At 39.1% G+C, this 27648-nt stretch overlaps 1 protein-coding gene across 4 annotated transcripts in view; it reads left to right on the top strand.

Annotated features, from left to right (window-relative positions):
• The first annotated feature begins 271 nt into the window (after positions 1-271).
• Positions 272-27648, top strand: part of Mlh1 (mutL homolog 1) — a 46602-nt gene continuing 19225 nt past the window's right edge. For 2 of the 4 annotated variants that reach the window (XM_005383684.2, XM_005383686.2), the window contains exons 1-11: positions 272-402; positions 2305-2395; positions 4404-4502; positions 8505-8578; positions 15364-15436; positions 17126-17217; positions 18751-18793; positions 18927-19015; positions 21154-21266; positions 24005-24098; positions 25670-25823. In XM_005383684.2, coding sequence (XP_005383741.1) covers positions 287-402; positions 2305-2395; positions 4404-4502; positions 8505-8578; positions 15364-15436; positions 17126-17217; positions 18751-18793; positions 18927-19015; positions 21154-21266; positions 24005-24098; positions 25670-25823 — 1038 coding nt within the window. In that variant the 5' untranslated portion in view covers positions 272-286. Of the gene's footprint in view, positions 403-2085; positions 2134-2304; positions 2396-4403; positions 4503-8504; positions 8579-15363; positions 15437-17125; positions 17218-18750; positions 18794-18926; positions 19016-21153; positions 21267-24004; positions 24099-25669; positions 25824-27648 lie in introns of those variants that run through there. The other 2 variants (XM_005383685.2, XM_005383688.2) reach the window with 2 other exon arrangements.

The raw sequence follows: 27648 nt of genomic DNA on the forward strand, positions 1-27648 counted from the left end.
AAACCAATAGGAAAAGCGGACAGTGATCTCCATTGCGCACGCTCACATTCTCCCAGCTGGTGGGCTGCAGAGGCTTTAGGGCGGGACGAAGAGATCCAGAAACTCATGCATTTTTAGAAACTTGATTGGCATATAAATTGCCCAATCAATAGCTCTTGCTGAAGGCTGGCGCAGGATGTCGTGAGCCGGAGTGGGAGGAAGAACGTATGCACGAGGCATTGAGGTGATTGGCTAAAGCCACTTCCGGTGAGCATCTAGGCTTTGCCTGTGGTCCTCTGGCACCAAAATGTCACTTGTAGCGGGGGTTATTCGGCGACTGGACGAGACAGTGGTGAACCGCATCGCGGCGGGAGAAGTTATCCAGCGGCCTGCTAATGCCATCAAGGAGATGCTTGAAAACTGGTACGCAGGGTATCGGCCAAGTTCCTTTAAAGGCTACGACGTAACGGGCCGCTCCTCGGAATGGCGCGGACACACCTCCACGCCTGGGCGGAAGCGCGTACTGCGCATGCACCGAGCCGGGGAGGCCGCGGGCACCTAGGGCTATCGCTGGTCCTGCCTTCTCCCTTCCCTGGAAGCGAGAGTTTCTTGAATGCTCTCGCGAGACTTTTGTAGGCGTTTGGGATGTTATTAGTAGAGGGCTATATGTGATATTGTTTTAATAGTGCCGTTAAGTAAAGAAGCTGCTTACAATTATATATGTAAGAAAGTACGAAAATAAAGATATAAAGTGTAAAACCTTAGGGTGGGGAAAAAGTCTTTATTCTTCAGAGGATACCGTGTATCCTCTTTTTTGGCTTTTCTCCGGTACCGGGAACCGAACTCACGACCTTGCGCTTGCCAGGCAGGCGCTTTGCCGCTGAGCTAAATCCCCAGCCCCCCGTGTATTCTCTTATCTTTCCAGAAATAATCCATAGACATCCAAGGGCACACTTCCTTTTTGAGTTTCACTCAAAATAAATCGTTGGAGTTCTAGGACAGGATAATAGACTTTAGGCTTAACTTTCGATGTCTCTTTTGCCAAATTAGTGGCCCCTCTAGGGATCTGCCCTTGGCCGGGGGGCGGGGGGCGCTCAATGAAGAAACCTGACTGTGGGGCTTTCGTCGACTGTAAAACTTAGAGGTATCACAAGCACTGCAGGCGGGGAGGGGAAGAGGTTGAAAACGGGAGGGGGAAGTGGACGTAAGGTTGTAAACCTCAAAAAAGAAACAGCCCCTTAATGAACCTAAGCATTCTTAGTCAGATCCTTTGTATTAAAATCAATTGCTGTTAATAACCTCCGTACATTATTAGAGAAAAAAATCCACCAGAGAAGAATAGCAGGTTTATAGTAAGATTCATTTTGAAAAAACATTCAGGGCAGCGAGACTAAAAGAACAGTGAGCCAGAAAGGAACACAGAAGGAAAGGAAAAGAATTAGAAGGTAGACAAAAGGAGTAGGGAATCTCCGGATATTTTCTCCTTCTGATTTGTCACAGTACTAGCAGTAGTAGGCAAGCTTTTCTTTCTGCAATATTAGAATGAACTGACATAATAACTCTGGTCAGTTATTGTACTGTGCCTGCACAGTGTACAAAATTAAATAGTTCGGTGGCTTATAATTAATTCTGAAGAGATTTTTGTATAAAATCCATTTAATTGCTTTTAAATACATGTCAAGATGACTAATACAACTTCAGTGCTGGGGCTCCTGAGAAAGGTCTTAATATTTATTGAGTTGTCTTATTTTTGAATAGATAATTTTCCTATTCAGTTGATAACTTCTCATGCAGCCCCAGGCTGAATTTGTTTTTTCTGTAGTTATATGCTTATACACTGCTCTTTAAAAGCACAAAAGATTTGTTAACTTGTTAAAGAACTTTCTATATTGACATTTTTTCTTTCTTTCATTGTAGGTGTATTGTCTTAAAGGATAATGATAGAGAAAAACATTCAGCATTTTAAAATGATATTTTATTAGAATCACTTAGGATCTAGAAGTTGAGTAGAGTTGAAGTAACAGTAAAGTTAGTTGCGAGTAAGAGGCATATGCCAAAAAGATCCTACTTCTGCTTATCTTTTTTCCATAGAGGAAGAGAAGTATTGCTGAATATCCTACTGGAAAAGATTGGTCTGCCTTTCTCTGTTATACACTATGTAAACTCATATAATGTAGACGTTGAGCCTGCAAAATAAAGGAAAAACATATTAATCTAGCACTTTCGTATTTATCTAGAGTTTTTATTACTATTTGGTCCATATTAAAATATGCACATCAGAGTGGTTGGAGGCTGATGAGTTATTTTCTTTCTTTGATTTGCCAGTTTAGATGCAAAGTCTACAAGTATTCAAGTGGTTGTTAAAGAGGGAGGTCTAAAGTTGATTCAGATCCAAGACAATGGCACTGGGATTAGGGTGAGTAAAACCTCAAGGGAGCAGGATATTCCTGTGTTTGGTGTGATAATTCTGTGGGAAAAGCCAAAACCTTTCCTTTTTCTGAAATTTTAAGCCTTTGTAGATGGGATTTTTGAGTGAAAAATTCAACTGCAACAGTTACGTATTGAGTACCTGTAGGCAGTGTTGAGGAGATATGGTAGTGATACAATACACAAAATTACTTTTTCTTCTGGTGCTTCCATTATAGTAGTGGGGAACAAACAATAGACAGGTACAATAAATTCTGTAATATGCCAGGTGATGTGAGAAACTAAAGCAGGGAGGAAGGTAGGAGTGAGGAGTGACACAATTTAAGTTGAATGGTTCAGGACGGCTTTAATATGGATGATATTTAAGGAGAGACCTGATAAAGATCAAGGAGCAAGTCCTGAGACTGTCCAAAGAATGAGTGTTGTGGGCAGAGAGCCTAAAGAGAAGGACCATGAAATGGAAACATGCCTAACATGTTTAATGACCAGCAAGGAGGCCAGCGTATCTTGAATAGAATGAACAAAGGAAGAGTTAGAGGAGATGAAATCTGAGGGAGAACATGCAGGACTTTCAGGGCCGTGGTAAAGTCCGGTTTTTATAGTAACTCCGATAGGACACAACTAGAGGGTTTGTTTTTTGTTTTTTGTTTTTTGTTTTTGACCAGGAATTGAGCTCAGGACCTTGCACTTGCCAGGCAGGCACTGTGCCACTGCGCTATATCCCCAGCCCACAACTAGAGGGTTGTAAGCAAAGTGGTACATGATTTGGTGAGTTTATAAAAAGTCCTTTTTCTGCTTTGCTGAAAATAGACTGCAGCAGGACAGAGTGGAAGCAGTGAGGAGGCTCTTGCAACAATCCAGGAGAGGGCAACAGTGCCTTGGACTAGTTGGGTCACAGTAAAGATGTAAGAAACAGTGAGATTCTGAGTTAATTATGAAGGCAGAAGCTTTCAGAACTGCTGGTATAGAGTGTGACAGGAGGAGTCAGGAGTGATTTCCAGGTTTTGGCCTATGTAAATGGAAAAAAAGGTTGCCTTCCTGGGGATGGGAGAGATTATGGAAGAAACAGGTTTGGGGGAAGATAGGAAGTTCATATGGGGACATGTTAAATTTAAGGTAGCTGTTTAAGATGTGAAGTGACATAAGTAAAAAAAAAGGACAAATACAGGATTCCTGTTATATAATGTAGAAAGTAGAATGATGGTTGCTGGGGACTGGGGACTGGGGACTGGGGAGAGATGAAGAGTTATTACTTAACGGGTGTAGAGATTCACTTTGGGGAAGATAAAGATGTTCTGGAGGTGAATGGTAATGATGGTTGCACAACGGTAGTAATGTAATTAATGCCACTGAACTGTAACACTTAAAAATGGTTCAGTGAACATTTTATATGTATTTTACTACAATTTAAAAAGTTACCTAGCTGGACATGGTGATATACACTTACAATTCCAGCTACTCAGGAGACTGATGCAGGAGGATTACAAGTTCAGGGTAGCCTGGGCAACACAGTTAAGACCTTGTTTCAAAAATGAACTATAAAAGATGGGATATAACTCACTGATAGAGCATTTCCTTATCCTGTATGAGGCCCTAGGTTGAATCTTCAGTACCATAAAAAATAAAAATGAAAAGTAATCTGTAGATTTGAAGTAATATTTTCTCATTTTTACAAAAGGTTGTAAGACTGAAATTATCGAGACAATGAGTATAGACAGAGCAGAGGTCTAAGGATAGGGAATCTGGGTGATTCTAGCATTGGGAAATGTGGACATGAGGTGGAAGCAACAGATGACGCTGAAAAGGAGCAACCTAATAACAGAAGAGGATGTCAGGACCATGTGGTATTCTGGATACCAAGTAAGGAAGTCACTGCTAATTTAAAAACTCTTCTGCTAAGAGGAATGCCTTCCTGGATTAAATCAAGGAAGTGGAAATTCAGAAAGATTTGGAAAAGTGAGTAACATAATTATGTACTCATTTTCTGTATCTACTAGAAAGAAGATCTGGATATTGTATGTGAGAGGTTCACAACAAGTAAACTGCAGTCCTTTGAGGATTTAGCCAGTATTTCTACTTACGGCTTTCGGGGTGAGGTAAGGTAGTGTTTAAAGAAATATAAACTATCTTGCTGATGACATTGTTTCATTTGTCAGCATGTTTTTCAACAGAGGTAAATAAGATTTCCTATTTTTGCCGGGTGTGGTATTGCAGCACTTGGGAGGCTGAGGCGGGAGGATCACAGTAAGTTCGGGACAGTCTGAGCTCCTCTGTTCGGGACAGTCAGAGACCAGCATGAACCCACACAGTGAGACCCTGTCTCAAAAAAACAAAAACAAACGAGCAAACCAAGATTTGCTATGTTTTTACTTATTAAATACAGTGGTACCTCAGTTCACAAACTTAATTTGTTCTACGATTTTGGAAAAGATGACTACATTTGTGCTTATGTAGGGAAGATGGCCATGGTTGTGTTTGTCACCCAATGCAGATAGACACGGTTGTGTTTGTCACCCAATGCACAAAAACAAAATTTTGCCAAACACTTCTGTTTTTGAACCAAATTGTTTGCAAACAAAAGTATTCATGAACTGTAGATTTGCATATACAACACTACCTTGGTTCATGAATTTTAATTCTTTCCATGATTCTGGTTGCAATGGTGGAATTAATCTTGCAACCAAAATCATGGAAAGAATTAAGTTCATGAACTGAGATACCACTGTATATGCAAGTCTTAATTTAATTTAGCTTTCCAAGGCTGTGAATTACTCATCAGTACGTAATATCCAATAAACTGTTTTAAACCCTAGATGTTATATATTGTGTGTACTCAGCACAATGTACGTAGCTTTTTTGGCAAAAAAAAATGTGAATCATTTAGTCAGTGTGTAGATCTAGTTACCAACATATGGAATACAGAGAGGATAAGCAAGGATGGTAAGTGATGCTAACAAAACTACATGACGAAAGACTGACAAAAACTACAGGGGGAAAAAAGGATACAGATGGAAACAAAAACCTGAAGATTAAAGGATGTTTAAGAGATCTATGAAGATGAATGTGGTAGTACACGCCTGTAATCCCAGCACTCTGGAAGGCTGAGGCAAGAGGGTTGCAAATTGAAATCCAGCCTGGGAAACTTAGCAATTTGAAAAGACCCTGCCACAGAATTTTAAAAATTTAAAAGGGGTTAGGGTTTAAACCCCAGGACCACAAGAAAAAAGTAGCCAGTGAACAAACTTCATTTACTGGAGCTTACCTAGATCCTAATTTGAGTGAATTATTAAAAAAAAAAAAAATTGAGATAAAGATACTGAACACAAATTGGTTATTTGATGGTATTGAGTAGAAATTATTAATTTTCTTGATAAAAAATATTGTAGTGTGGTACATGCCTGTATTCCCAGCAACAGGGAAGGCTGAAGCAGGAAGATCACCAACCTTGGCAATTTAGCATTGAGGATTCAATCCTCAATACTGTGCAAAAAAATACTGTGGAATTTTTAAAAATTTCTTTTAAGATACTGTACTGAACTACTGTGTATAAAATTATTATAGGAATATATGATATAGAAAATAGAAAAAAATTTAAGACTGAAATGAGATCCTATATTTTTATGACTTAATTCCTTATGAATACCTTTCCATTCAATAAATGTAGCCCTATATAGTTCTTGATGAGTACATACTATTCTATTAAGAATATGTACTATATGGAGTTTTGTCAAGTGGTTTCCTTTTGAACATTTAGGCTACGCTTTTTTCCTGTTTAAGGCTCTGATCAGTATTTTTATATGTACATTGTTTTGTTATTTCCTTAGGATAAATTTATTGAAGTAAAAATATACGTTTCTAAAATGTTAGTAGTAGTTTTTTACTGCTGGTGACCCACCAATTACCATAAAATTGATGGTTTAAAACAATACATATTTATTGTTTACAGTTCTTAAGATCAGAAGATATGGGTCTCATTAGGCTGAAATCAGGGTTTTGGCAGGGGTCTGTTCCTTTCTGGATGCCCTAGGACATGAGAGAAACTATTTAGTTATTTTGAGGAAGTGAGAGTAAAGGTGGGGGACAAGAAAGAAGTCTGTTACTTTTCATTTTAGGCCTCTCTTCTGTTTTTAAATTTATGTATTACTTTTTTTTTTTTTTTTTTTTTTTTTTGTTTTTCTCCGGTACCGGGAACCGAACTCACGACCTTGCGCATGCCAGGCAGGCGCTTTTGCCGCTGAGCTAAATCCCCAGCCCCTATGTATTACTTTTAATTTTTAAAAATTAAAAAGCAGCTGTAACCCAGTATCTGTAATTTGAGACAATTTAGATCAAACCAAGATGGTCTCAAAGACTCTGTTACAGTGACCCCCAAATTGTCCCTAATAGAGATACTTTTTCCCTGAGGCTGCCTCAGGTCAAGCTGTAGCAGTACAGTTTCATCCTGACTTTGCAAGCCTGTGGGTCATTTTCCAAGCCCCTGGCCTCCTAGAGCCTTAGCCTAACTATGGACAATCTTTAGCGTTATTATCTCACTGTGATTAGACCAGGAAGATTTATTTAGAGATTTCTTTGTGCCAGCAAAGGTTCTAATGCTATGCATGTATCTATTACCTGTTACTCCCAGCCATACCCCAACAGAGTAGATTCTACCGTGCCTTGTTTCACATGAGGAAACTGACACATAGTGATTAAGAACGTGGCCAGGTACACACCTCGAAAGTAGCAGAGAGGGGTTAACCTAGGTATGTTGACTCCAGTCTGTGCTCCTCCCCATTTGTCCCACTGGAAAGGCCCTGTTGAAGTAGCAGGGCCATTTGCTGTGCCATGGACAGTGGCACTCTCTCTGTGATGTTAGGTACTATTGTATTACTGTGCATATTTAATGTCTGTTCTTACACGGGTCTCAGAATAATTTGTGTTTTTTGATGATGGAAATTACATAAAATTACAGGGAAATCTAGCTAAGACCAAGTAATTTTTGAGCCGAGAAATGTTTTTTGTTTTTACTTGGTTTTTGTTTTTGAAACAGAGTCTCACTCTTTTGCTGAGGCTGGTCTGTCTAACTCCTGTGCTTGATCAAGCAGTCTTCCTCCTCAGCTTAATAGAACCAGTTCTCTTTTAATGAATGGAACCTGCCTCAGCTGTATATAGATGCTGTCACAGAGACTGAATTGTAACACAGCGCCTGGGTTGCATGTTTACATACTGATGATGGTGTCCTTTTTGTAAAAAGAGATACAGATCCCAAGGGACCAAGAAATCAGTCTTATTTATAAGGGGGGGCATAGGTTTTTAAAATTTGTTCTGATTTAATTGAATAATTTTAATTTTATATTGCTGCACTTACGATTACTTATACAAAACAGTTTTGAGTAAGTCTCTACTATCATGTATTTGAATTAACTCCATTATCTATTTCTGAAAGTATATTTTTAAATTATTGAAAGATACATCATTCAGAATAAGCATGCCTGCTATCACTTTTATCTGGAATGTCCCTAATACGCCTGTGTATTAATGCCTTAGTCTCCCAACTTGATGCTACTGAGAGGAGGTGGAAATTTTAAGTAGTGGGGATGAGTGCATGGTCTTTGGGTCACTGGAGAATGTGCCCTTTAAGGGGCTATGGCATCCCTTTCTCTTTTCTTTCTTTTGGTATCCTATGAGGTAAGTGGTTTTATTCTCCCATGTGTTCTTCACCATGATGTGCTTCCTCCAAATAAGCCAAGAAGCAGTGGGACCAACTGATCATGGACTGAACTCTGAAACTGGGAGCCAAAATGAAGCTCTCCCTTTATACGATGATTGTCTCAGGTATTTGCAGCAGTAATGGAAAGCTAAGAATGTTATAGTTCTATCACCTGAATTCAATTACTGTTTGTACATTAATGCTTTAGTATGTTTCCTTTTTGACATTTTAATATAAATTTTCTCTTGCTGTAGTGATTATGCTACAGATTCAATTTTATATCCTTTTTTAAACATGCCAAGAAAGTGTTCATTGTTGCTGCATCTCAACACAAAACAGAAGAGGCACTTTAGACGCTTTTCCCTCAGCAGTTTGTTTTTTTTTCATTGCATTTCATTTTCTTCCATAGGCTTTGGCCAGCATAAGTCATGTGGCTCATGTTACTATTACAACCAAAACAGCTGATGGAAAGTGTGCCTACAGGTATAGTACTGTCGTTTACTCCTGTGGGTTCATCCTGAAATGTACTTATTGCCTAGATCTCTGAGAATCTTACTTAACAACTAGTATTTTTGTTTTTATTTATTTATTTATTTTTTAAGACTAGGAAAGGTTTACTGGGGAAGAAAAATAGCTTCAGAGAGACAGGAAGGGTACTGAGTAGGCTGTCCCAAGCCTGTTCTTTTGTTTGTTGGTACATTTAGATACACATAATGATAACACTCATCATAGGGAATTTGTACCTGTATATGATATGTCTTGCTTCTTTTTTTCCCATTCCCCTTCAACCCTTCTTCCCTTCCTTACTTAAAAAAGCCTTGTTTCCATTTTTATTTTCTTTTCCCTTCCTTCCTTTCTCTCCTCTTTTTTATTCCCCTCCCCATTTGAACATTTTTTTCCAATTTCCCAATATTTTGGTCCTTATTTACAATTTGATTTGTCATGACAGATAAACAGTGCAGTATTTAAACATATACGTCCAGTTTATTTCAGTTAAGAGTGTGGTTTCAAGGTGCATCTGTTTAGCGAGAAAAGTCTCAAGCTTATCCTTCCTTATGGCAGAGTAGTACTCCATTGTATAAAAAAAAAATCTTTATCCATTCATTAGTAGGTCGGCATTTGGGCTGTTCCCAAGATTTAGTTATCACAAACTGTGCCATTATAAACATGGGTGTACATATATTGCTGTGGTATGATACTTTTAATTCTTTCAGGAAGATACCAAAAAAGAGAATAGCTGGGTTAAATGGACCCTCTAGTTTTAGTTTTTGAGAAATCTCCACACTGATTTGTACAGTGGTTGCACAAGTCTACATTGCCACCAACAGCAGAGAAGGGTTCCTTTTTCCTCCTAGCCTCAACAGCATTTGTTATTGGTCGATTTCTTGATAATAGCCATTCTTTCTGGGGTGAATCTCAGTGTTGTTTTAATTTGCATCTCTCAAATAACCAGAGATATTGAACATGTTTTCATATACTTATTTGCTTTTTCTAATTCTTCATTTGAAAAGTGTCTAGATGCCGATTTTTGCCTTTAAGCTTGGGGGGGGGGGCTGAATTTTTTCTTTTTTTTTTTTTTTGAGTTCTTTCTATATTCTAGATATTAGTCCTTTGTTTGAGGAACAGCCGGCAAAATTTTTTTCCCACTCAGTGGGTTGCCTGTTCACTCTGTTGATGATTTCTTTTGCTGTGCAAAACTTTTTTAATAAGATGAGATCCCAGCTGTTGATTCTTTATTTCCTGTGCAATTGGGATTTTGTTCATAAAGTCTTTGCCTACACCAGTGTCTTTAGGAGTTCAACCCATTTTGTCTTCCAGCAGATTTAGTGTTTCTGTTTTAATATTTAGATCTTTGAACCTTTTGATGTTACTTTAGTGTGTGGTGAGAGATACAAGTCTAGTTTTAATCTTTGGTATGTGGAAATCCAGTTTTTTCAGCACCATTTATTAAAGAAGGTATTTTTTCTTCCAGTGAAGGTATTTGGCTCCTTTGTCAAAGATAAGGTGTTTAAGTGTGTTTGGAGTTCTTTCTGCATCTTCTGACCTGTTCCATTGATAGTGAGTTCTGTTTTTTTTTGCCAGTACCATGCTGTTTTTATCACAGGAGTTTTGTAGTATAATTGCAAGTCAGGGATTGTGATGCCCCCTGCCTTGGCTTTGTTTCCCAGAATTATTTTTGCTATTCTTGATCTCTTCTGGTTCCAAATGAATGTTAGGTTGTTTTTTCTAATTCTGTGACATATGCTATTGGTATTTTCATCCAGATTGCAATATATCTATGTAACAATTTTGGAAGTATGGCCATTTTCATTATATTGGTTCTCCTTACCTAAAACAAGGGGGTATCTTTTCATTTTCTGATATCTTCTTCCATCTCCTTTTTCAGACTACTGCAGTTTTTAATGTAAAGATTTCTACTTCCTTTGTTAGATTGATTCCTAAGTATTTCACTTTTTTGGATGCTATTGGAATTTCTTAGTTTATGTGTCCACAGAAATGCTATTGATTTTTGAGTGTTGACTTTGTATACAGCTATCCTACTGAATTTGGTTATTAAATCTTATTAGATCTTTTGATGGCTTTCAGTGAAGCTTATGGAGTCTTCTATGTAGTATGTCACGCCATCTGCAAATACTGGTAATTTAACTTCTTCCTTTCCTATCTGTATTCCTTTTATTTCTTTCTCTTGTCTAATTGCTCTGGCTAATGTTTCCAAAACTCTGTTGAATAAGAGTGGTGATGGTGGACATCCTTGTCTTGTTCCTGATTTTAGAGTGAAAGTTTTCAGTTTTTGTCCATTGTATGATGTTGGCTATTGGTTTATCATAGATGGCTTTTATCAGATTGAGATAAAGACAATCAATTGCAGTTTTCTATAGGGTTTTTACCATGAGTGGGTGTTGGATTTTGTCAGGTGCCTTTTCTGCAAGATGATCATATGGTTTTTGTCCTTGGTTCTGTTAATATGGTGTATTATATTTATTGATTTGTGTATGTTGAACCATCCTAAATCCCCAGGATGAATCTAAATCTCCTTGCTCATGGTGTATAAACTCCAAATAATTTCCTGCATTCTCTTTGCCAGTATCTTATTGAGGATTTTGCATCTGTGTTCATTAGAGAGATTGGTCTGTAATTCTCTTTTTTGATTGGATCCTTGTCTGATTTTGCTATCTGGGTAGTGCTTGCTTCCAGGAATATGCGAGTGTTGCTTCCCTTTAATTTCATTAAAGAGTTTGAGAAGTAGTGGCTTTAGGTCTTCTCTAAATTTCTTGTAGAATCCAGCAGTGAATTCATCAGGAACTGGGCTTTTCTTTATTGGTAGGTTTTTAATTACACTATCAGTTTCATTGACTGTTATTCATTTGTTGATTTAGAATTTTTATATCTTCTTGATTCAGCTTTGGAAATTCATATAAATGTAGGAATCTGTCCATTTCTTCTGTTTTTTCCACTTTATTAGAATACAGGCTCTCAAAGTAGGTATAGATGATCTTCTGGATTTCTGCAGGATCTGTTGTAATGTTACCCTTTTCATTCCTAATACCATGGATTTGTGTCTTTTCTTCCCCCTTTTTGATAAGGTTGACTAAGAGTTTGTTAATATTACTTAATCTTTCAAAAAACAAAGTCTTCAATTCACTGATTCTTTGTATTGTTTTCTTTGTCTTAGTGCATTAATTTTTGCTCTTATCTTTATAATTTACACCCTCTTATGAGCTTTGGGCTTTACTTGCTGTTGTTTTTATAGAAGTTTGAGGTTCAACATTAGGTTGTTTATTTGAGCCACTGTGTTTTTCTTATATGACAATTCACCACTATAAATTTCCCTTGTAGGACAGCTTTCATTGCATCCCATATATTCCGTTATGTTGTAGTGGCATTATTATTTAATTGTAGAAACTGTCTAATTTCTTTAATTTCATTTGTGACCTATTGGTTGTTCAGGAGGGTGTTATTTAATTTCCATGCACTTAGGAAGTTTTTCTGGATTTTTTTTGCCATTGATTTCCAATTTCATTTCATTATGGTCTGATAGTATGCATGGGATAATTTCAGATCCTTTATTTACATTTACTTAAGCATGTTCTATGAGCTACGATGTGGTCTGTTTTGGAGAAAGTTCTGTATGCAGCTGAGAAAGATGTATATTTTGATGTGGTGTGAAACACTATAGATATCAACTAAGTCCATTTGTTAAAAAGTTCTGTTCAGTTCTTATATTTTATTGTTGATTTTTTTGTCTAGTTGGTCCATTTGTGACAGTGGGATATTGCAGTCCCCCATTACAATTGTATTAGTGATTGTTTGATTTTTTTCATGTCCATTAATACTTGTTTTATGTAGTTGGGTACACTTGTATTTGGTGGATATATATTTGTGGTTGTTATCTCTTTCCCGTGGATTGTTCCCTGTACAAGAATTGTACCTTCTTTGTCTCTATTAATCAGTCTTGACTTGAAATCCACTTAGTCTGCAAATGAAATAGCTATCCCTGCTTTCTTCTGGGTTCCTATCACATGGAGTATTGTTTCCATCCTTTGACTTTCAGTCTGTCAGTTTCTTTTTAAATTAAGTGTGTTTCTTGGATGCAGCATATTGGTAGATCTTGCTTCTTGATCCAGTCTGCCAGTCTGTCTCTTTTTTTTTTTTTTTTTTTTTTTTGTCTCTTTGAGACAGGGTCTTGCTATGCAGTTCAGGCTGGCCTTGAGCTCACTTTGTAGCCCAGGCTGGTCTCAAACTCGTAACAATCCTTCTGCCTAGCCTCCCAAGTGCTGGGATTACAGGCCTGCACCACCATGCCTGGCTCATTCTGTTTGTTTTGATTGGTGAATTGAGACCACTTATATTGATGGTTATAAATTATATGTATTGACTTAACCTTGTCATCTTATTTTCCTATTGTTGATCATCCCCTCTCCTGTTTAATTACCTGTCTTACCTGGTTGATTCATTTGGTTTGGGTTCATGGAGTTGTAATCCTCATTACGGGAGGGAAAGAAATAAAAACAAGAAAAAAACAACAATGAAACAACTAGAAACAGTGTTCACACTCCTGAAATAGGAATAAACAATCAAAAAATTGAAAAAAAATGTCTACTTCAGAGAATGTCTCTGCTGTCATTGCTAGACAGAGTGGGCAAACAGAGCACAGATCTGAGTTAATTAATCCCAGCAAGCCAGCTGTAGATTAATGGAGAGGTAGTGGATAATCCCAGCAAGCTTACATGTTTAGTTCCACTGAAGTTCAAAGTGGTTTCTGGCTGTGAGGATAGACCCAGTTTGTTCAACCTGTAGCATTCCATGTGCTGCCTGCCAGCTTGAACTTGGTTATGCCCCACCCTGGCACTGGGAGGTGCTAGATGGAGCCATTCCACAGCTGCTGTGAGTTCTTTCCTCAGTTGGCTCCTCTCCAAGGTGGCAATCAGCCCATGACCCTTTCCTGGGGGATGTCTGAACCTGAATAACCAGCCTGTACAGCCTGCTGAATCCACTGCTCTGTTCCACTGATGTATTACTCTCTGGAGGCCTCCGGGGCTGCTGTGCTTCTACAGGTAGTCACCGTGCTCCTATAGGTTCAAATCACGCCCCCTAGGCAGTGAGCCAGGGCTCAGGGAGAAAGCGCAGCTCGCCACCAGCACCTTCTGTGTTGAGGTGTCTTTCTTCACTACCCCTATGGGCTTCAATTCTCACTTCAGATCCTAGCTGGGTCCTAGGGACTCATTTCCCTCCTTCTTCTCTTCCTCAGGTTGCTATGTTCTAACATCTGGATACCAAATCTCAGAGAGGCTGTTTGTCTACTTTTACCGCTGTGCCATCTTCCTGAAATCCTAATGTTACTTTCTTTTGTCTGAGACCTTAGATAATTTTTTTCCTCCCTATGGACAAACTGACAATCACAGGAATAATTATTAGGTGATATTCTTATTTCAAGGATACTTAAAAGATACAACATTACAAGTGCTCAGCAAGGTGTCTATTATACATAGGTATTCTAAGTAAATGGTAGCTGATGGTATTATTTCTGCCCCTCTACCCATCAGGAGTGTATCACGTTGGGCTGATTATTGGGCTGTGGCTAGAATTCTGAAGACTCATAGTTGCTTTATTGGCTCCTCAGCTACCAGCTCCCACATGCATATCTGGGCTGGCTTACCTTCCATGAATGGCTGCTGGCTGGCTCTGGTACTGACACTATTTTCAGAGGCTGATGAATGGCCTTGGAACAGAACAGAAATAGGATTCAAGGAATCAGAATTACACCTCTGTTCCTATAAGTAGTGGCTATTTACTAGCTGAAGACAGGTAGGAACACTATTTCCTCTCCCTCCACCCTGCCCCCAGCATACATTTTTAAACATACAGGTTTTTTGTAAATCAACTACTTATGTCTATTTCCTAGTTTTCATCAGCAAATGTTTAAAGTAATGAAAACGGGGCATTTTAGAGATGTAGCACTAGTGCTAGGGGAGCCTTGGGATGTGGGTAGACTGGCTTGACTACAGTTATCTCATCAGGGAGACAGTTGTGAATTAATGTCTTCCGGGGTCTCTTTCAAGGGCCACGTTATGCCCCATCTGGGATCCCTCATGGCTCTTCTTCTGTGACAGGATGAAAGTCAGAGTCTTCATGTTGGGAACCAGTGCCCTCCTTCCACCCTCCAGCCTCTTCTCTCCACACATTCCCAGCTGCCATATGTTTGAAAGCTTTTGTGGTTATGTGATTATGTGGTGATGTTTTTCCTTTCTTAGATGATCTTTCCTGCTGTCTCTAGCTGCAACGATAGCTCCTTAAAGCCCAAACGAATTATTCTGTCTTCTCCAATATTTTTGCCTACCTTCACTCCCATCCTAGGCCAAATGATTCATTCTCTAGATCACTTAGTACATTATTCCACTATTGTGGTAAAAGTCTATCCCCTTGTGAGTCTAAGACCTTTTTTTACTACCAGGGCCTTCAAGGGCCTTGCACCTGGTAGCTTCTTAATAAATGACTGCATAATTATATTTTCCTGCTATCTTACACAGTTGCACTTCTATTGTATAGTAGCTCAGAACTCAGAAACTAAAAAACAAGATTTGCTAGAACAAGATTTTTTAAAAAATTCAATTAAAATGATTATGTAAAATGGTAATTAAGATAATATATAGTATATAAGGCAATATATAGTATGGCTATGTTTAATCTATTATAATATTCTTTGTTTATCCTTTGAATAAATGTCTCTTTCTATTAGATATTAATAATCTCATGTATTTTCTGACTAGAGCAAGTTACTCAGATGGAAAGTTGAAGGCACCTCCTAAACCTTGTGCAGGCAATCAGGGGACCCAAATCACGGTAAGAATAGTATATAGGGATGAAATTGATGGAAAAGAACTTTGTATAGATATTGAAATAAAAAATAAAATTGGCTTTAGCTTTCAAGGTAATGATGAAATGAATTCTTATTAGTTAATAGAAGCCCAAGGATATCATCCTATAAGTGAAAAAAAGAACTCATTAGGTTTTATAGCATGACAGCCTGTCCCTTATCTTTTGTAAGAGCCTGGGAGATTATTTATTGGGATGGCAGAAATCAGTGCCAGAGTACAAATCTAGGTTGACTCCAGAAGACGTGAGTTGAAGTCTGAGCCTGGTCAGTCAATGGTTGTGTGTCTGGGGCAAGTCACTTAATATCTCTGACCCTACATTTTCTCATCTGTCAAATCGAACAAAGAATACCTGCCTTAAAGTGTATTTTGTGTATTATTTGTCAGTTTCATTAGTTGGAATTAAGTCCAATATGCTGCCTTCTTTCTGTTTTGTTTTTTTTTTGTCTTTTTGAGACAGGGTCTCGCTATGTAGTTCAGGCTAGCCTTGAACTCACTTTGTAGCGCAGGTTGGTCTCTAACTCACAACAGTCCGCCTGCCTCAGCCTCCTGAGTGCTGGGATTACAGGCATGCGCCACCACACCCGGAACTGCCTTCTTTCTATAGTATTTCAGTCCCCGTCTATTCTGTGATACCGTGTACCCCACTGTCATGTCATGCCTCCTGTCCCTCCACCCTTAATCTAAGCTAGAGCACATCTTGAAAGCCAGTCTAACTTTTCTAATTCCTGCATATGATACAGCATTCAGGAGGCAGAAATGAATGTGTGCTTTGCAATGCATGTTAAGAGGGAGCCTTACCAGGATGACAGCAAGGAACCCCAAATGATCTCAGAAATGTTACGATTTTTCTTAGTTTGAAAAATATGTTTGAATGCCACGTGATATCATAACTGTTTATAAATTCATAGGCATGTCTCACTAAATTATGTGCAGTTCTAAGCACTGACTAGGGAAAAGGGAGAGGGATAGGGCAACACTGCAAAAGGAATTAAAGGAATTAAAGTCTTCTGAACAAGACTCTGCTTTAAAGTTTGTCTTCACAGCAGCATGGTGTCCCTCCCCCTCTCCCACACTTCAGATATTACTCTTGCCTTTTTAAAAAGGCAAGGGTCTCCCTAGAGTGGCTAAGATCTGGAAGGGTGGGATTTGGGCCTCTTATTTGCTTGTGCAGCACTCATAGCAAGCTCTGAACCCTGTCCCTCACTGACACAGGCCTGAAAACTGCTATATAAGCAGCACTCCGAAGCCACTACTGGGTTTTAGTCTAGAAGGGCTTCCTCCTGTGGAGTGACACACCTGTGCTGCAGCACAGGCCCTGTTAAAATAAAGACTTGCTTTGGTATTCCTATAAAAAAAAATTATAAAATTTGTCTTCATATTTTCAGCACAAAGCAAAGAGCCTGACATAGAGATAACCCCCGGTACCTGTTTGAGAAGTTAATCAATCAGTGTGGGAGGCAGGGAAAAATACCCTTTAATTCCTTTTGCAGTGTTGCCCCATCCCTTTCCCTTTTCCCTAGTCAGTGCTTAGAATTGTACTGTTGGCAAAATATCCTCAAATTAGCTACCTTATGTCCCAGCTTTTGGTGGACAACTTGAGCCTTTCTTTCCATGTAGTTTTGTGAATTTACAAGAAAATTAATCTTCTGTTCAGGTGGAGGACCTTTTTTATAACATAACAACAAGAAGAAAAGCTTTAAAAAATCCAAGTGAAGAGTATGGGAAAATTTTGGAAGTTGTTGGCAGGTACAGTTCAAAATCTGGGAATGGGTTTACACGATTTGTCATCAAAAGAATGTGTTCTGGTGCTTGTAAATTAAGAACAGTTGCTGAGCTAAATGGCAGACAGCAGAACTAGCCTATGTATTATTCTGGTCGGAGTTGAGTCATCACTTCTAAGCTTTTTCTCATCTCCCCAGGAAACAGCAGGTATTCTCTGTGTCAGTGAGGGTTCTTAGGTGCAACCAAAACGAAATGACTGTAGTTGAAAAGAAATGTATTACAAGGCCAGAGTTCCAAGTAGAAAGAGGTGTGGACTGCTGCTCCTTGGAGAGGTTAACAACCAGGGTAGTTTCAGGGATTTAACATTATAACCCAGCTTTGGCTATTTTCATTCTTTTCCTGACCTTGCTTTTGAATGTTCCCTGGAGTGTGTCTAATTGGCATAGTTTAGGTCATATGGTCCCATGCCCTTGCCTATGAAGTGAAGTCTTCTTGATTTGCAATTTTTATCTAGCATGCATCAGGTGGAATAGGACAGAGGTGGTTTCCCAAGGGAAGCTTACAGACTGTTAGTAGAAGAAAGAGAGGGGATTCAAGGCAGGTGAAAGCAACATTATGCCCATGGTAGCCTTAACTTGCTACTGCACTTGACTCTAGCATGGGCTCTCTGAGCCCATCTGTCTTTGAGATATAATAGAGATATATTAACTGTATTTCAGTATTGCTTTAAAAATCTGAAATGAATCAAACATTTGCCCATAATAAAATGACACAGACTTACACATCAAGTTTGTTTTTCCCTGGAAATACATAAACCAGTGTCAAATCGAGATGTGATTACAAAATATAGTGGATATTTAAATTTTTAAAAATGTATTACAATGAAAGACATGTTGCCTTTCGTCCATGTCAATTGTCTTCTACTGTAATTTTTAAAAAAATTTAAACATTTACCATATATTTTGATTACCCCTTGTAGAGGAGTCTTGGTGGACTGTTTTGGTTCTAGGTATGGTAAAAGAAAATGTTGTTACTTCATAAATGCATTTGCTGGACATAACCTTTCCATTACTGGGGACCATAGGAGGAATAGTAATGGGTAACAACCAGCCAAGAAAAGGCTGTAAGATACTGGCACAAGACTTAAAAACAAGGAAGATCTGGTGTTGAGGTCTCTGAAAGAGAATTAAAAAGTGTGGGTTTGTTACAGCAAGCTTTTCAAGATGTCCTAGTGGCAACCCATCCCTTTTGGGACACTGTGAAAATAAAACTTGAGGAGAAGAGGTTGTGTGGAGATATTTTGAGTCTGCTCAGTAACCTGTTAAAAACAGGAGCAGAGAAGAATGTTTGATTCTGTCACATTTAGCATTGCTATCTCTGTGAAGTCTCTGCTAGTTTATTTTTCTGAGGGTAAGATAGGGTGTACTAAGATATTTTTGTTTATATATAGCTCTGTTTAAATTGCTTAGCTCTGCCAAGTTATTTAACTAGGGATCTCTGACATCTGTTGTCCTTTTGGTAGTCTTTGCTTATGTTTCATTTTGTTTTGCTTTCTAGGTATTCAGTACACAACTCAGGCATTAGTTTCTCGGTTAAGAAAGTAAGTTCTTTGTTTTTAAGGGATGGTTTTGTATTAGGAAAAGAAACAAGGAGATTTTTAATAATTTGAGACAGAGTATACAAAGTATACCAAGTCATTGAGTATATAACGTCATTGTATCTTCTTTTATCAGCAAGGTGAGACAGTTGCTGACATCAGAACACTATCCAGTGCCACGGTTGTGGACAATATTCGCTCCATCTTTGGAAATGCTGTTAGTCGGTATGTTGATAACCTACATATAAAAAACACTTTGCATTCATTATCTTGATTTCATATCTAACTGCTTTATTTTGGAATCTGTCAGGGTAGCACCTGCTTTAAGAGTTTGCTTTAATCAAATATGCAGACTTGTTTTCATGCTTCAGTTTTTTAATGGAGACATTATTCATGTAATCAACACTTCCTGGCTACATGTTGTCTGTGAGATGCTATGGTTGTAAATACGCATGTTCTCTCTAGGTGTTTGTCTTCAAAATATTTATAATGTAAAATTCTGTCCTCTTCCAAAACTACTTTTCCTCTCATTTCCACTGTCAGCACTTTAGGATTTCATTTACCATTTAACTTTACTAATTGCCTCTCATATTCCAGGTGCTGTGCTAGAATTCAGGGATACAAAGACAAATTATTTTTGGCCCTCAAAGACTAGATTTGCAAATGTCACGAAGTCTTCGTTATCAGGGAAAGCCTAGTAGAGAAACTTATTAGTACATAGATTCCTCTTGGTGCTCCCATCTGCATGTAAACGCTATCATTTCCATCAGAGATTACCAGCTGCACATCAGGACTTTACAAAGCCCAAAGGGACTGTGTCATAATCTGAAGGGAAGAATACTGAGACTCTTCCCCATATGCCAGGCATGCATGAGGTGCTGTGGGTACACAGATGAACAGAGAATGAGGTGGCCCCTGACTTCACTTTTCACTGAAGCCTTGAGAAGCAGCTGTCGTAACAGTACCATATTTTCACTCTGAAGAACAAATTAGTCGTTACTGAGCCAAACTAAGTTCCCAACTAGGGAACAACCAATTTCCTTTTAATTACTCTCTCTCAGTAAGTGTAAATAAACGATTTTTTTTAAACCTGTGTCTCCAGAGTGAAGGGAGAACTGTATTCTACAGTGTAACATTTAAAAACGTGACTAAATTTTTAAGACTCAAAACTAGGAAAATTCTGTTAGAGAATTTTTTTTTAGACTGTTAGAGATTAGGAATCCCCAGAAGCAGCATTTTCCAAAGCAGGTTTCCAGAATACTGACCTCTTGAGCCATTTTAAGGGTTTACTGGTTTGCTGTGTGTGTGAAACACGGCAAGCTGTACTTTCTACCCAGACACTCAGAGATCACATTAGTACAATTAAAGCTCCCACCATGGGTCCAGCAAGCCTTTAGTGAGTGCAGCTGTTCATTAGCCTCTGTGTATAGGTAATGTAGTAAGTAAAACAGAAGTTATTCTTGTCCTCAGAGGATTCTCTAGTTGAAAAGACACATGAGGTGACTTGCCATCCATTAGCAGATTGTGCTTACTGCCTCAAAGGAAGACTACTGGGCGTGATGGGAGAATCACCAAAGCAGTGGTGGCAAATCTATGGTATGTATGCCCCAGCAGGCTGTTTGTGTCATTGCGAGTTTAAAAGGTTTGCCATCACTGCTCTAGAGTGAGAGAGAGGGCTAGCCAGAGAAGGCTGTCTGAAGAAAGAATTCTTTTTTTGACCTTTTTTTTTTAGGTACCGGGAGTCGAACTCATGACCTCAGGCTTGCCAGGCAAGCGCTTATGCCGTTGAGCTATATCCCCAGCCCTAAGAAATAATTCTTGAGATACAGAGGATAAATAGGAACTAACTAGCTGTCAGTAAGTTAGAAGTAGAGCTCTCCAGGCAGAAGGACCAGCCCTAGAAATAAGTGTGGTTTGTCTGACCTTTTTTCAGCTTAACTTCCTCTCCCCAGTAAACATTCTGGGCAACTCCCTTTTGGTGCTATTCATTATAGTAAGGAATTCAGCAGAGGTAAGTTTTTCTTGAAATAACATTTGGGATTTAGTTACTAAGGTGCGTAAAACTTGCAGCAAAATAAGGTCCTAAAGCTTGGATTTATCATATTCCAGCAGTGATAGTAGGGCCTGGTACAGAGCATAAGTAGTTGAAAGGACTGACTGTGGGTAAGTGGTGTGTGGATGGACAGTTGGATACACAGATGGATAGGCAGATGGGCAGGTCCAGAGGAACTCAGTGAACCAAATCTCTGAGGTCTTCATTTGACAAAATTTATGGGAGGAAGTCTTGTGTTTTCTGATTCTTTTAAAATGTTTGAGTTTTCTAGTATTCTCAAAAAGTCTCACAATTTCTCTTTTTTAACTAGAGAATTGATAGAAGTTGGATGTGAGGATAAAACCCTGGCATTCAAAATGAATGGCTACATATCTAATGCAAACTACTCAGTGAAGAAGTGCATTTTCTTACTTTTCATCAACCGTAAGTGAAAAAGAACTAACGCAGGAGTATATACACAGAGAATTGTAACCCTGGAATTTCATGCCAAAGTGTAGTTTGATTAGGAAGAATCTCTAATTTTTGTCCTGTGAGCCATTGCACTTTACTTGCTGGAATGAAGAGACTTAAGAAGCACTTCCTAAGCAGAGCTTTTTTCTGTCCTTAGATTAAGGGCTACCATTTGAAGGTAGTGCAGTGCACAGCAAAACAGAGAGAGGGGTACCTTGGATAAAGTCATTGTTATTCAAGTAAAAAAAATTGAATGCCAAGACTGTTATGGTTGATACAGTCTGTCAACTTGGGGAGTCCAGAGGTTTGGCTAAGCGACTCAGCAGTTCTACATCCCAGTGTGTAAAGGACATGCCCTTCCTGCTCTAGGATGTTGTTCCTTGTGTCAGTGTGAGAAGTTTAGAAGGTTAACTGTGTGATTCAGCAGGGAGCCAGGGTGCTTACTTTGTATTCATCCTGAGCCTGTGGAAGAGGAGGGCGTGGAGATTGTGTGAGCATTACATGCTCTCTAGGTGGGGTAGCCTGTTGACAGTATAAGGGAGGGAAAGAGGCTTGCTCACTCTGCCACTCCCCACTTTGCTGTTGTTGCTTTGCTATCTTCCTCTGCCATGAACGGTTGTCCTCTGGCATGTGCCACTCTGCCTTAGAACCAGCCAAATATTAACTAAAACCTCCACAAACTGTAAGCTAAATAAACCTTGCCTTCCTTAATTTTGGGCGTCAGGTATTTTGTCTCAGCAACAACAAAAAAATAACCAAGACAAAGACCCTTAAATTTTTTCTTTCTTTCCTTCCTTCCTTTTTTGGGTGGGTGGGGTGGTGGTGGGGGAGGTGGAGGTACTAGAGATTAAATTAAAGACCTACATTGAAATACATCTCTACATCTCCAGCCCTTTTCTTTATAATTTTTATTTTGAGAGAGAGTCTTGGTAAATTGCTAAGTTGCCTAGGTTGGGCTCAAACTTGCCATCTTGTCTCAGCTTCCCAGAGGGCTGGGATTGTAGGCATGCACCACCACACCTGGCTAAGATTTTTCTTTATAGACGTGAAATTTGTGACATAAAGAGCAGTTTCAGGGAGGCAGTTAACTAAATGAGTTTAGATTTTTTTCACATTTGTTTTTCCCTGTTGCCATACTGTTTGTACAATTCTTACAAAGTGCATACTATTTTGCATTCTGCTTTAGAACTTAATTATATATTGCAGGGTTTTGATAGTGAGAGCAACAACAAATAATTCTACACAGAATCTGGCTTAATTGTCCATTTTCCCCACAGAAGATGCATCTTTCCTTATCTTCAGTTTTCATCTTTTTTTTTAATCTCACAAGATCTTTACTTTTCTTGTTTTAAAGAATTTCACAAGTTTATAGCCTTTGATTTGTTTGCTATATATATACCTGAAATAGTATATTCCCCCCTCCCATTTTTAGCAGTTAACCAACTATAAATATCTATTAATGCATGTTTTATAGGAATTATTTAAAACAATACAGGAAGAGTGAAGAGAGGACTTTTATAGAGAGATGCTGTAAACTCATTTATGTTAGCAGTGCTTTTTCCTGCTACATTAGAAGGGCTTCAGCCTGATATATACAGCAAAACTTGTTGCATAGAGGGCTCAGAAAATGTTTCTCATGAGTTTTTCCTCACCACAAAGAGTAACAGGTTTGCAACACATTTTGGCTACCAAGTAGACAAAGGAAAATCAGTGTAAGTGCCATCTGACTGCCCTGGGACTGTTTCTGTCGAGGCTGCTTAACATAGCCTTTGCGTTAACAACTGCTTATCTGTCCACAGTGTCAAGTTTCTAGTCACAAAGACAGGCCAGATTCTTAGGCATACCTGCCCCTAAATGCTATACGAGCTCACCTAGGTTGCAGAGGCAAGGAATACTCTTTTGGCCTGTCTCCAGTTCAGACTTCTCAGCAGATGGGCTCGAGCTATCCTTTTGTCAGGTGCCCACACACGCTCCAAGCCTGTGTGGTTAGGATGTGTTGCTGAGTACAAGGACATCATTGAAGGCACTGTGGAAGTGGTGAGCCATCAGCCAGTCATCTAAAATCTTTCTAGAGCTGAAGGAAAACTGGTTTCGGAAAGAGATCTTCCTCTGCTTTTAGTCTTACTTCTCCCAGTCTTTCGTGTTTCCTATAAACCTATTTCCCTCAGATCTGAGTCATTTGCTGGATTACCTTAACACACATTTAGCCATTTGTACTGCCTGAAATTTTGGAACACTCACTCTTCCCCTTCATTGCTCAGCATGGATACCCCATTGTTGGAACTCCCTGAGCAGAGTTAGCTGCTCTCTTCTTGCACCATTTAGCACACACACCTCTGTAACAGTGGTAACCACTTGGGTTTGGAACTATTTGCCTGCATAGAGTGTCCCAGCGCTTGGCACATGTGAGAAATAACTGATATGTCTTTGCAGATTGAAAAATCTGAGACTGCAAAATGGGCTGACTGAGAGGAAGGGAAATGGAGAGGCATAATGTATTACCCTTTCATCTTTTCTCCTCTTGATGAGGGGAGAAACTTCCAAGGCCATAGTGGGATGCTGGCAAGTGATAATATATAAAGGGGGCCTTTGTTTCGGAGGATGTGCTGTGTGCATCTCTTCCTGCAGTGATTTCATGGCTTCGTAAGGGTATTCATCTATGACCTCACTCGTAAGGACAGTTTTTAATCTGGTTACTTTTCATTTTTTAGATCGTCTGGTAGAATCAACCTCATTGAGAAAAGCCATAGAAACGGTGTATGCAGCGTATTTGCCCAAAAACACACACCCATTCCTATACCTCAGGTAATGTAGCGTCGAACTACTTACCCAAGACTTAAAAGGACAGAAATTCTGTTACGATCTCTTCTGTGAAAGAGGCTTGCTAGTAGCTGAGTACCAAAATTAGTGAATCTCACATGTTATTGGCAAGGGGATGTTCTGTCTCTTGTCACAGGCAAAAAGCAATTTTTTGTCATTTATTCACTAACTTAGCAGACTCTCAGAGAAAGCCTTTGCTGTTTTGGTGACAGGAAAGTGAATAACGTGTCTGACCCCTTCAGGAAGGGATGGCCAGCTTATGGGCAGGGTAGACACATGTGCTCAGGAAGCTCTGAGCAGCCCTCCTGGGTCAGTCTGAGGAACCAAAACAGCTGCAGTTTCCTTTGCATGCATGAGTTTTTTGCTTTATGGAGATTCTTTGTGTAGCATAACTATTTTTGACTACCTCATAGTTCACTTAACTAATTTACCAGTCATAAATTAGCTCTTGCAGAGGAGGGGTAAAATATCATAGTTAAGAGTAGTTTTTAGTTTAAATGTAGATTTGTTAACTCCTACATGTATTCCTTCACTAGATCAAGTTATCACCTTGTTCCATCTCCATATTATCAGGGTCTAAACAGAGGACAGAAACTACATAACAATTTGAAAAACATTAATAAAAGAACTTCAAATGGGATGAGAATAAAAGGAGATTGGATGGTAAGAGGTAAAGTGACAGGGATGCAAGTGTAGGGAATAGCCATTACCCCTATGCTAAGATAAAGTCCCTTTGCCCCCTCCCTCTGCCCCTTCTGCGCTGAGATGAATCTTGTTGAAAAGGATGTGGCTGCAGGTCACTGCATGGAGGAGAAGTCAGTAAGGTACTCCCCAGGTACGACGCTGGGGTTGCTGGGGAGAAAGGCCCACAAGAAGGGCCCACATGGACCCAAACCTGGCACCAAATCCACTTCCTCCTCCGTTGTCCTTCTGTCACGCTGTACTGATAAAACCCCACATTACAAAGTGCCATCATCACAATAAGCAATGAAGGATGGGTTTGGGAGGAGAGCATAAAATAATAGCTGCCACAGCCTCTGAGCTAACTCTTGTGTTACATTTTAATGGTAGAAAGTTCACTTTCCTTTGTTCTTATTTTGACCCTCATAATACTGTAAAGTAAATAAGGGGCAGATTAGTGGTTACCTTATTTTTATAGATGAGAAAAGATCCAGGGAAGTTAATTGTCTAACATCACATAACAAAAAATTCCACTAGTTTGAGAATGCTAATAATAACAGTATCATAAACATGTGAGGTACATGCAAATTGCTTTTTATGAATTTAATCCCCGCCGTAAGCCTGTGAGATAGCTAACGCTATTGTGCTCACTTTACAAATGAAGAACCAAGCAAAGAAAGATGATGTAACCTTTCCAAAACTGGTTCCTAAGTGGCAAAGCCAACATTTGAACAGCCACTGAGACTTGACCGTGAGGTTTTGACCACTGTCATTTGACCCCACATCATCTTGGCCACAGCATATACTATGTGTGGATTTCCCCCCATCTTCCACAGTCTAGGTCACTGTACTCACGCACTTTTTTTTCCTGCCAGTTTAGAAATCAGCCCCCAGAATGTGGACGTCAATGTGCACCCCACAAAGCATGAAGTTCACTTTCTACATGAGGAGAGCATCTTGGAGCGGGTGCAGCAACACATTGAGAGCAAGCTCCTGGGTGCCAACTCCTCCAGGATGTATTTCACTCAGGTAGGGCGCATCTCCAGCTGGCTCTGTGGTACTTTGGCCGCTTTGAAATGTGCCCTGTCAGAAGTGAGAGCCCAGATTTTTGCCCTGTGCTTTAGAACTTTCTTTGTAAATATTATTTTGATAGTTTTCTTTCAGCAACATTTACTTCTGTGAGCCTAATTGTGAAAGTATTATTGTCCTTCAGTCTGGAGTCATAAGGCCTGAGTTGTCTTCCTCACTACCTCCATCTGGGACCTTGGGCCATCTTCCTAGGTATCTGAAAACAGAATAGGCAGCATCTTTAATGCCTTCATTTTCATTAGATATGTCCAGGAGGCCACTCCCACCCACACAGGGAAGAGTGTAGGGTCCAGGCCCGGAAACAGTAGAAAGAGTGGGCAGAGCAGGGCCTTCTGTGTCAGACAGACATGAGTGACCAGCCATGTCACTGCGCTTTCCTGGCCTCTAAATTGCCCTCAGTAAATTTGGAACTGATCACCCCCATATTTAAGGACAGTTACAAATGGGTGAACAGTAGACAGAAATTATCTCCTCCAGGGCCTAGCACTGTTCATCTTAAGACAGCCAAATAATTTTGTCATAGCTAAATCTTGGAAATAACGCAAATGCCCATCAACTGAAGAATGGACTAAAAAGATGTGGTATTTTTATGCAATGGAGTATTACTCAGCTAGAAAGAAAGATAAACTTGAGGCTTTTATAGGTAAATCAATGCAACTAGAGACCATACTCATAAGTGAAATAAATCAGACCCACATGTGTAAACATCATATTGTCTCCCTAGTGTAAGAACCAGAAAGAGTACATAAAATCTGAAAGGTACAGTAGAGATTGTGAAAGGGAAAGAAACTGGTCAAAAGGAAGGAACAACTGGGATAGGGAAAAGGAGAAAAGAAAGAAAAAAGAAAAGGAAAAAAAATATATATATACACAAGATAGCTAAGATAATTGTACTACTAATTTCTATTGGTTTATTGAAAGCAGCAGTTAATGCTTAATTGTTGAATCAATTTTGCATGCCTTTATCTGGTAATCTGGACACATACTTGGAAGATAACAATATGCAATATAACACTTACTGTTAATTTCCTATCTTGTTTTGAAATTGTGTTCTTTAAAATAGACATTGATAGGGGCTGGGGATTTAGCTCAGCGGCAAAGCGCCTGCCTGGCAAGCTCAAGGTCGTGAGTTCGGTTCCCGGTACCGGAGAAAAACCAAAAAAAAAACCAAAAAAAATAGACATTGATATACAGTAAATATGAGCTAAATGCAACAACTATACCTCCACTTACAATAAGAATTCAGCAGTAATAACATAAAGTTAACTAAAGATTAATAAAGCTTAATGGTTATACTAGTAAAGATAAAAGGAGTAAGGAATGTGAAAATGAAATAAAATTTGAAAAATTAAGTCCTAGAAGATGAGAAGGAGAGAAAAGTGAGGTAATGGGTTGTATTAAGGAGTAAAAAAATTAATAGAATTAGATAAAAGTAACAAAAAACAAGGAAAAAGAGTAAAATAAAGAAAAATTGAGAAAAACATTAAAAGGAAAAAACCCAATGAAGAAAAAGACAATTACTGTCTGTCTTCCCTTTTTTTGAGTGGTGAGGAAGACACACAAAATCACTCAGTGAGGCTGCTGCCTGGATGTGTGAAGTGGGGGTGAAGAAGCAGGTTGGGAAGTGAATGATAAAATCCTTTGCCTAGATTAGAGTGTTGCAGTAGTAATGGGCCCATAATCCAGGATGTTTGGGTCAGAACCATCCTCTGCTATGCCTTAATCCCAGATGGACTGGGTCAGAATCCAGGATGTTTGGATCTGG

Source organism: Chinchilla lanigera, unplaced genomic scaffold (assembly GCF_000276665.1).
Source record: "Chinchilla lanigera isolate Chin_1 unplaced genomic scaffold, ChiLan1.0 scaffold00020, whole genome shotgun sequence".
NCBI classification, from domain to species: domain Eukaryota; kingdom Metazoa; phylum Chordata; class Mammalia; order Rodentia; family Chinchillidae; genus Chinchilla; species Chinchilla lanigera.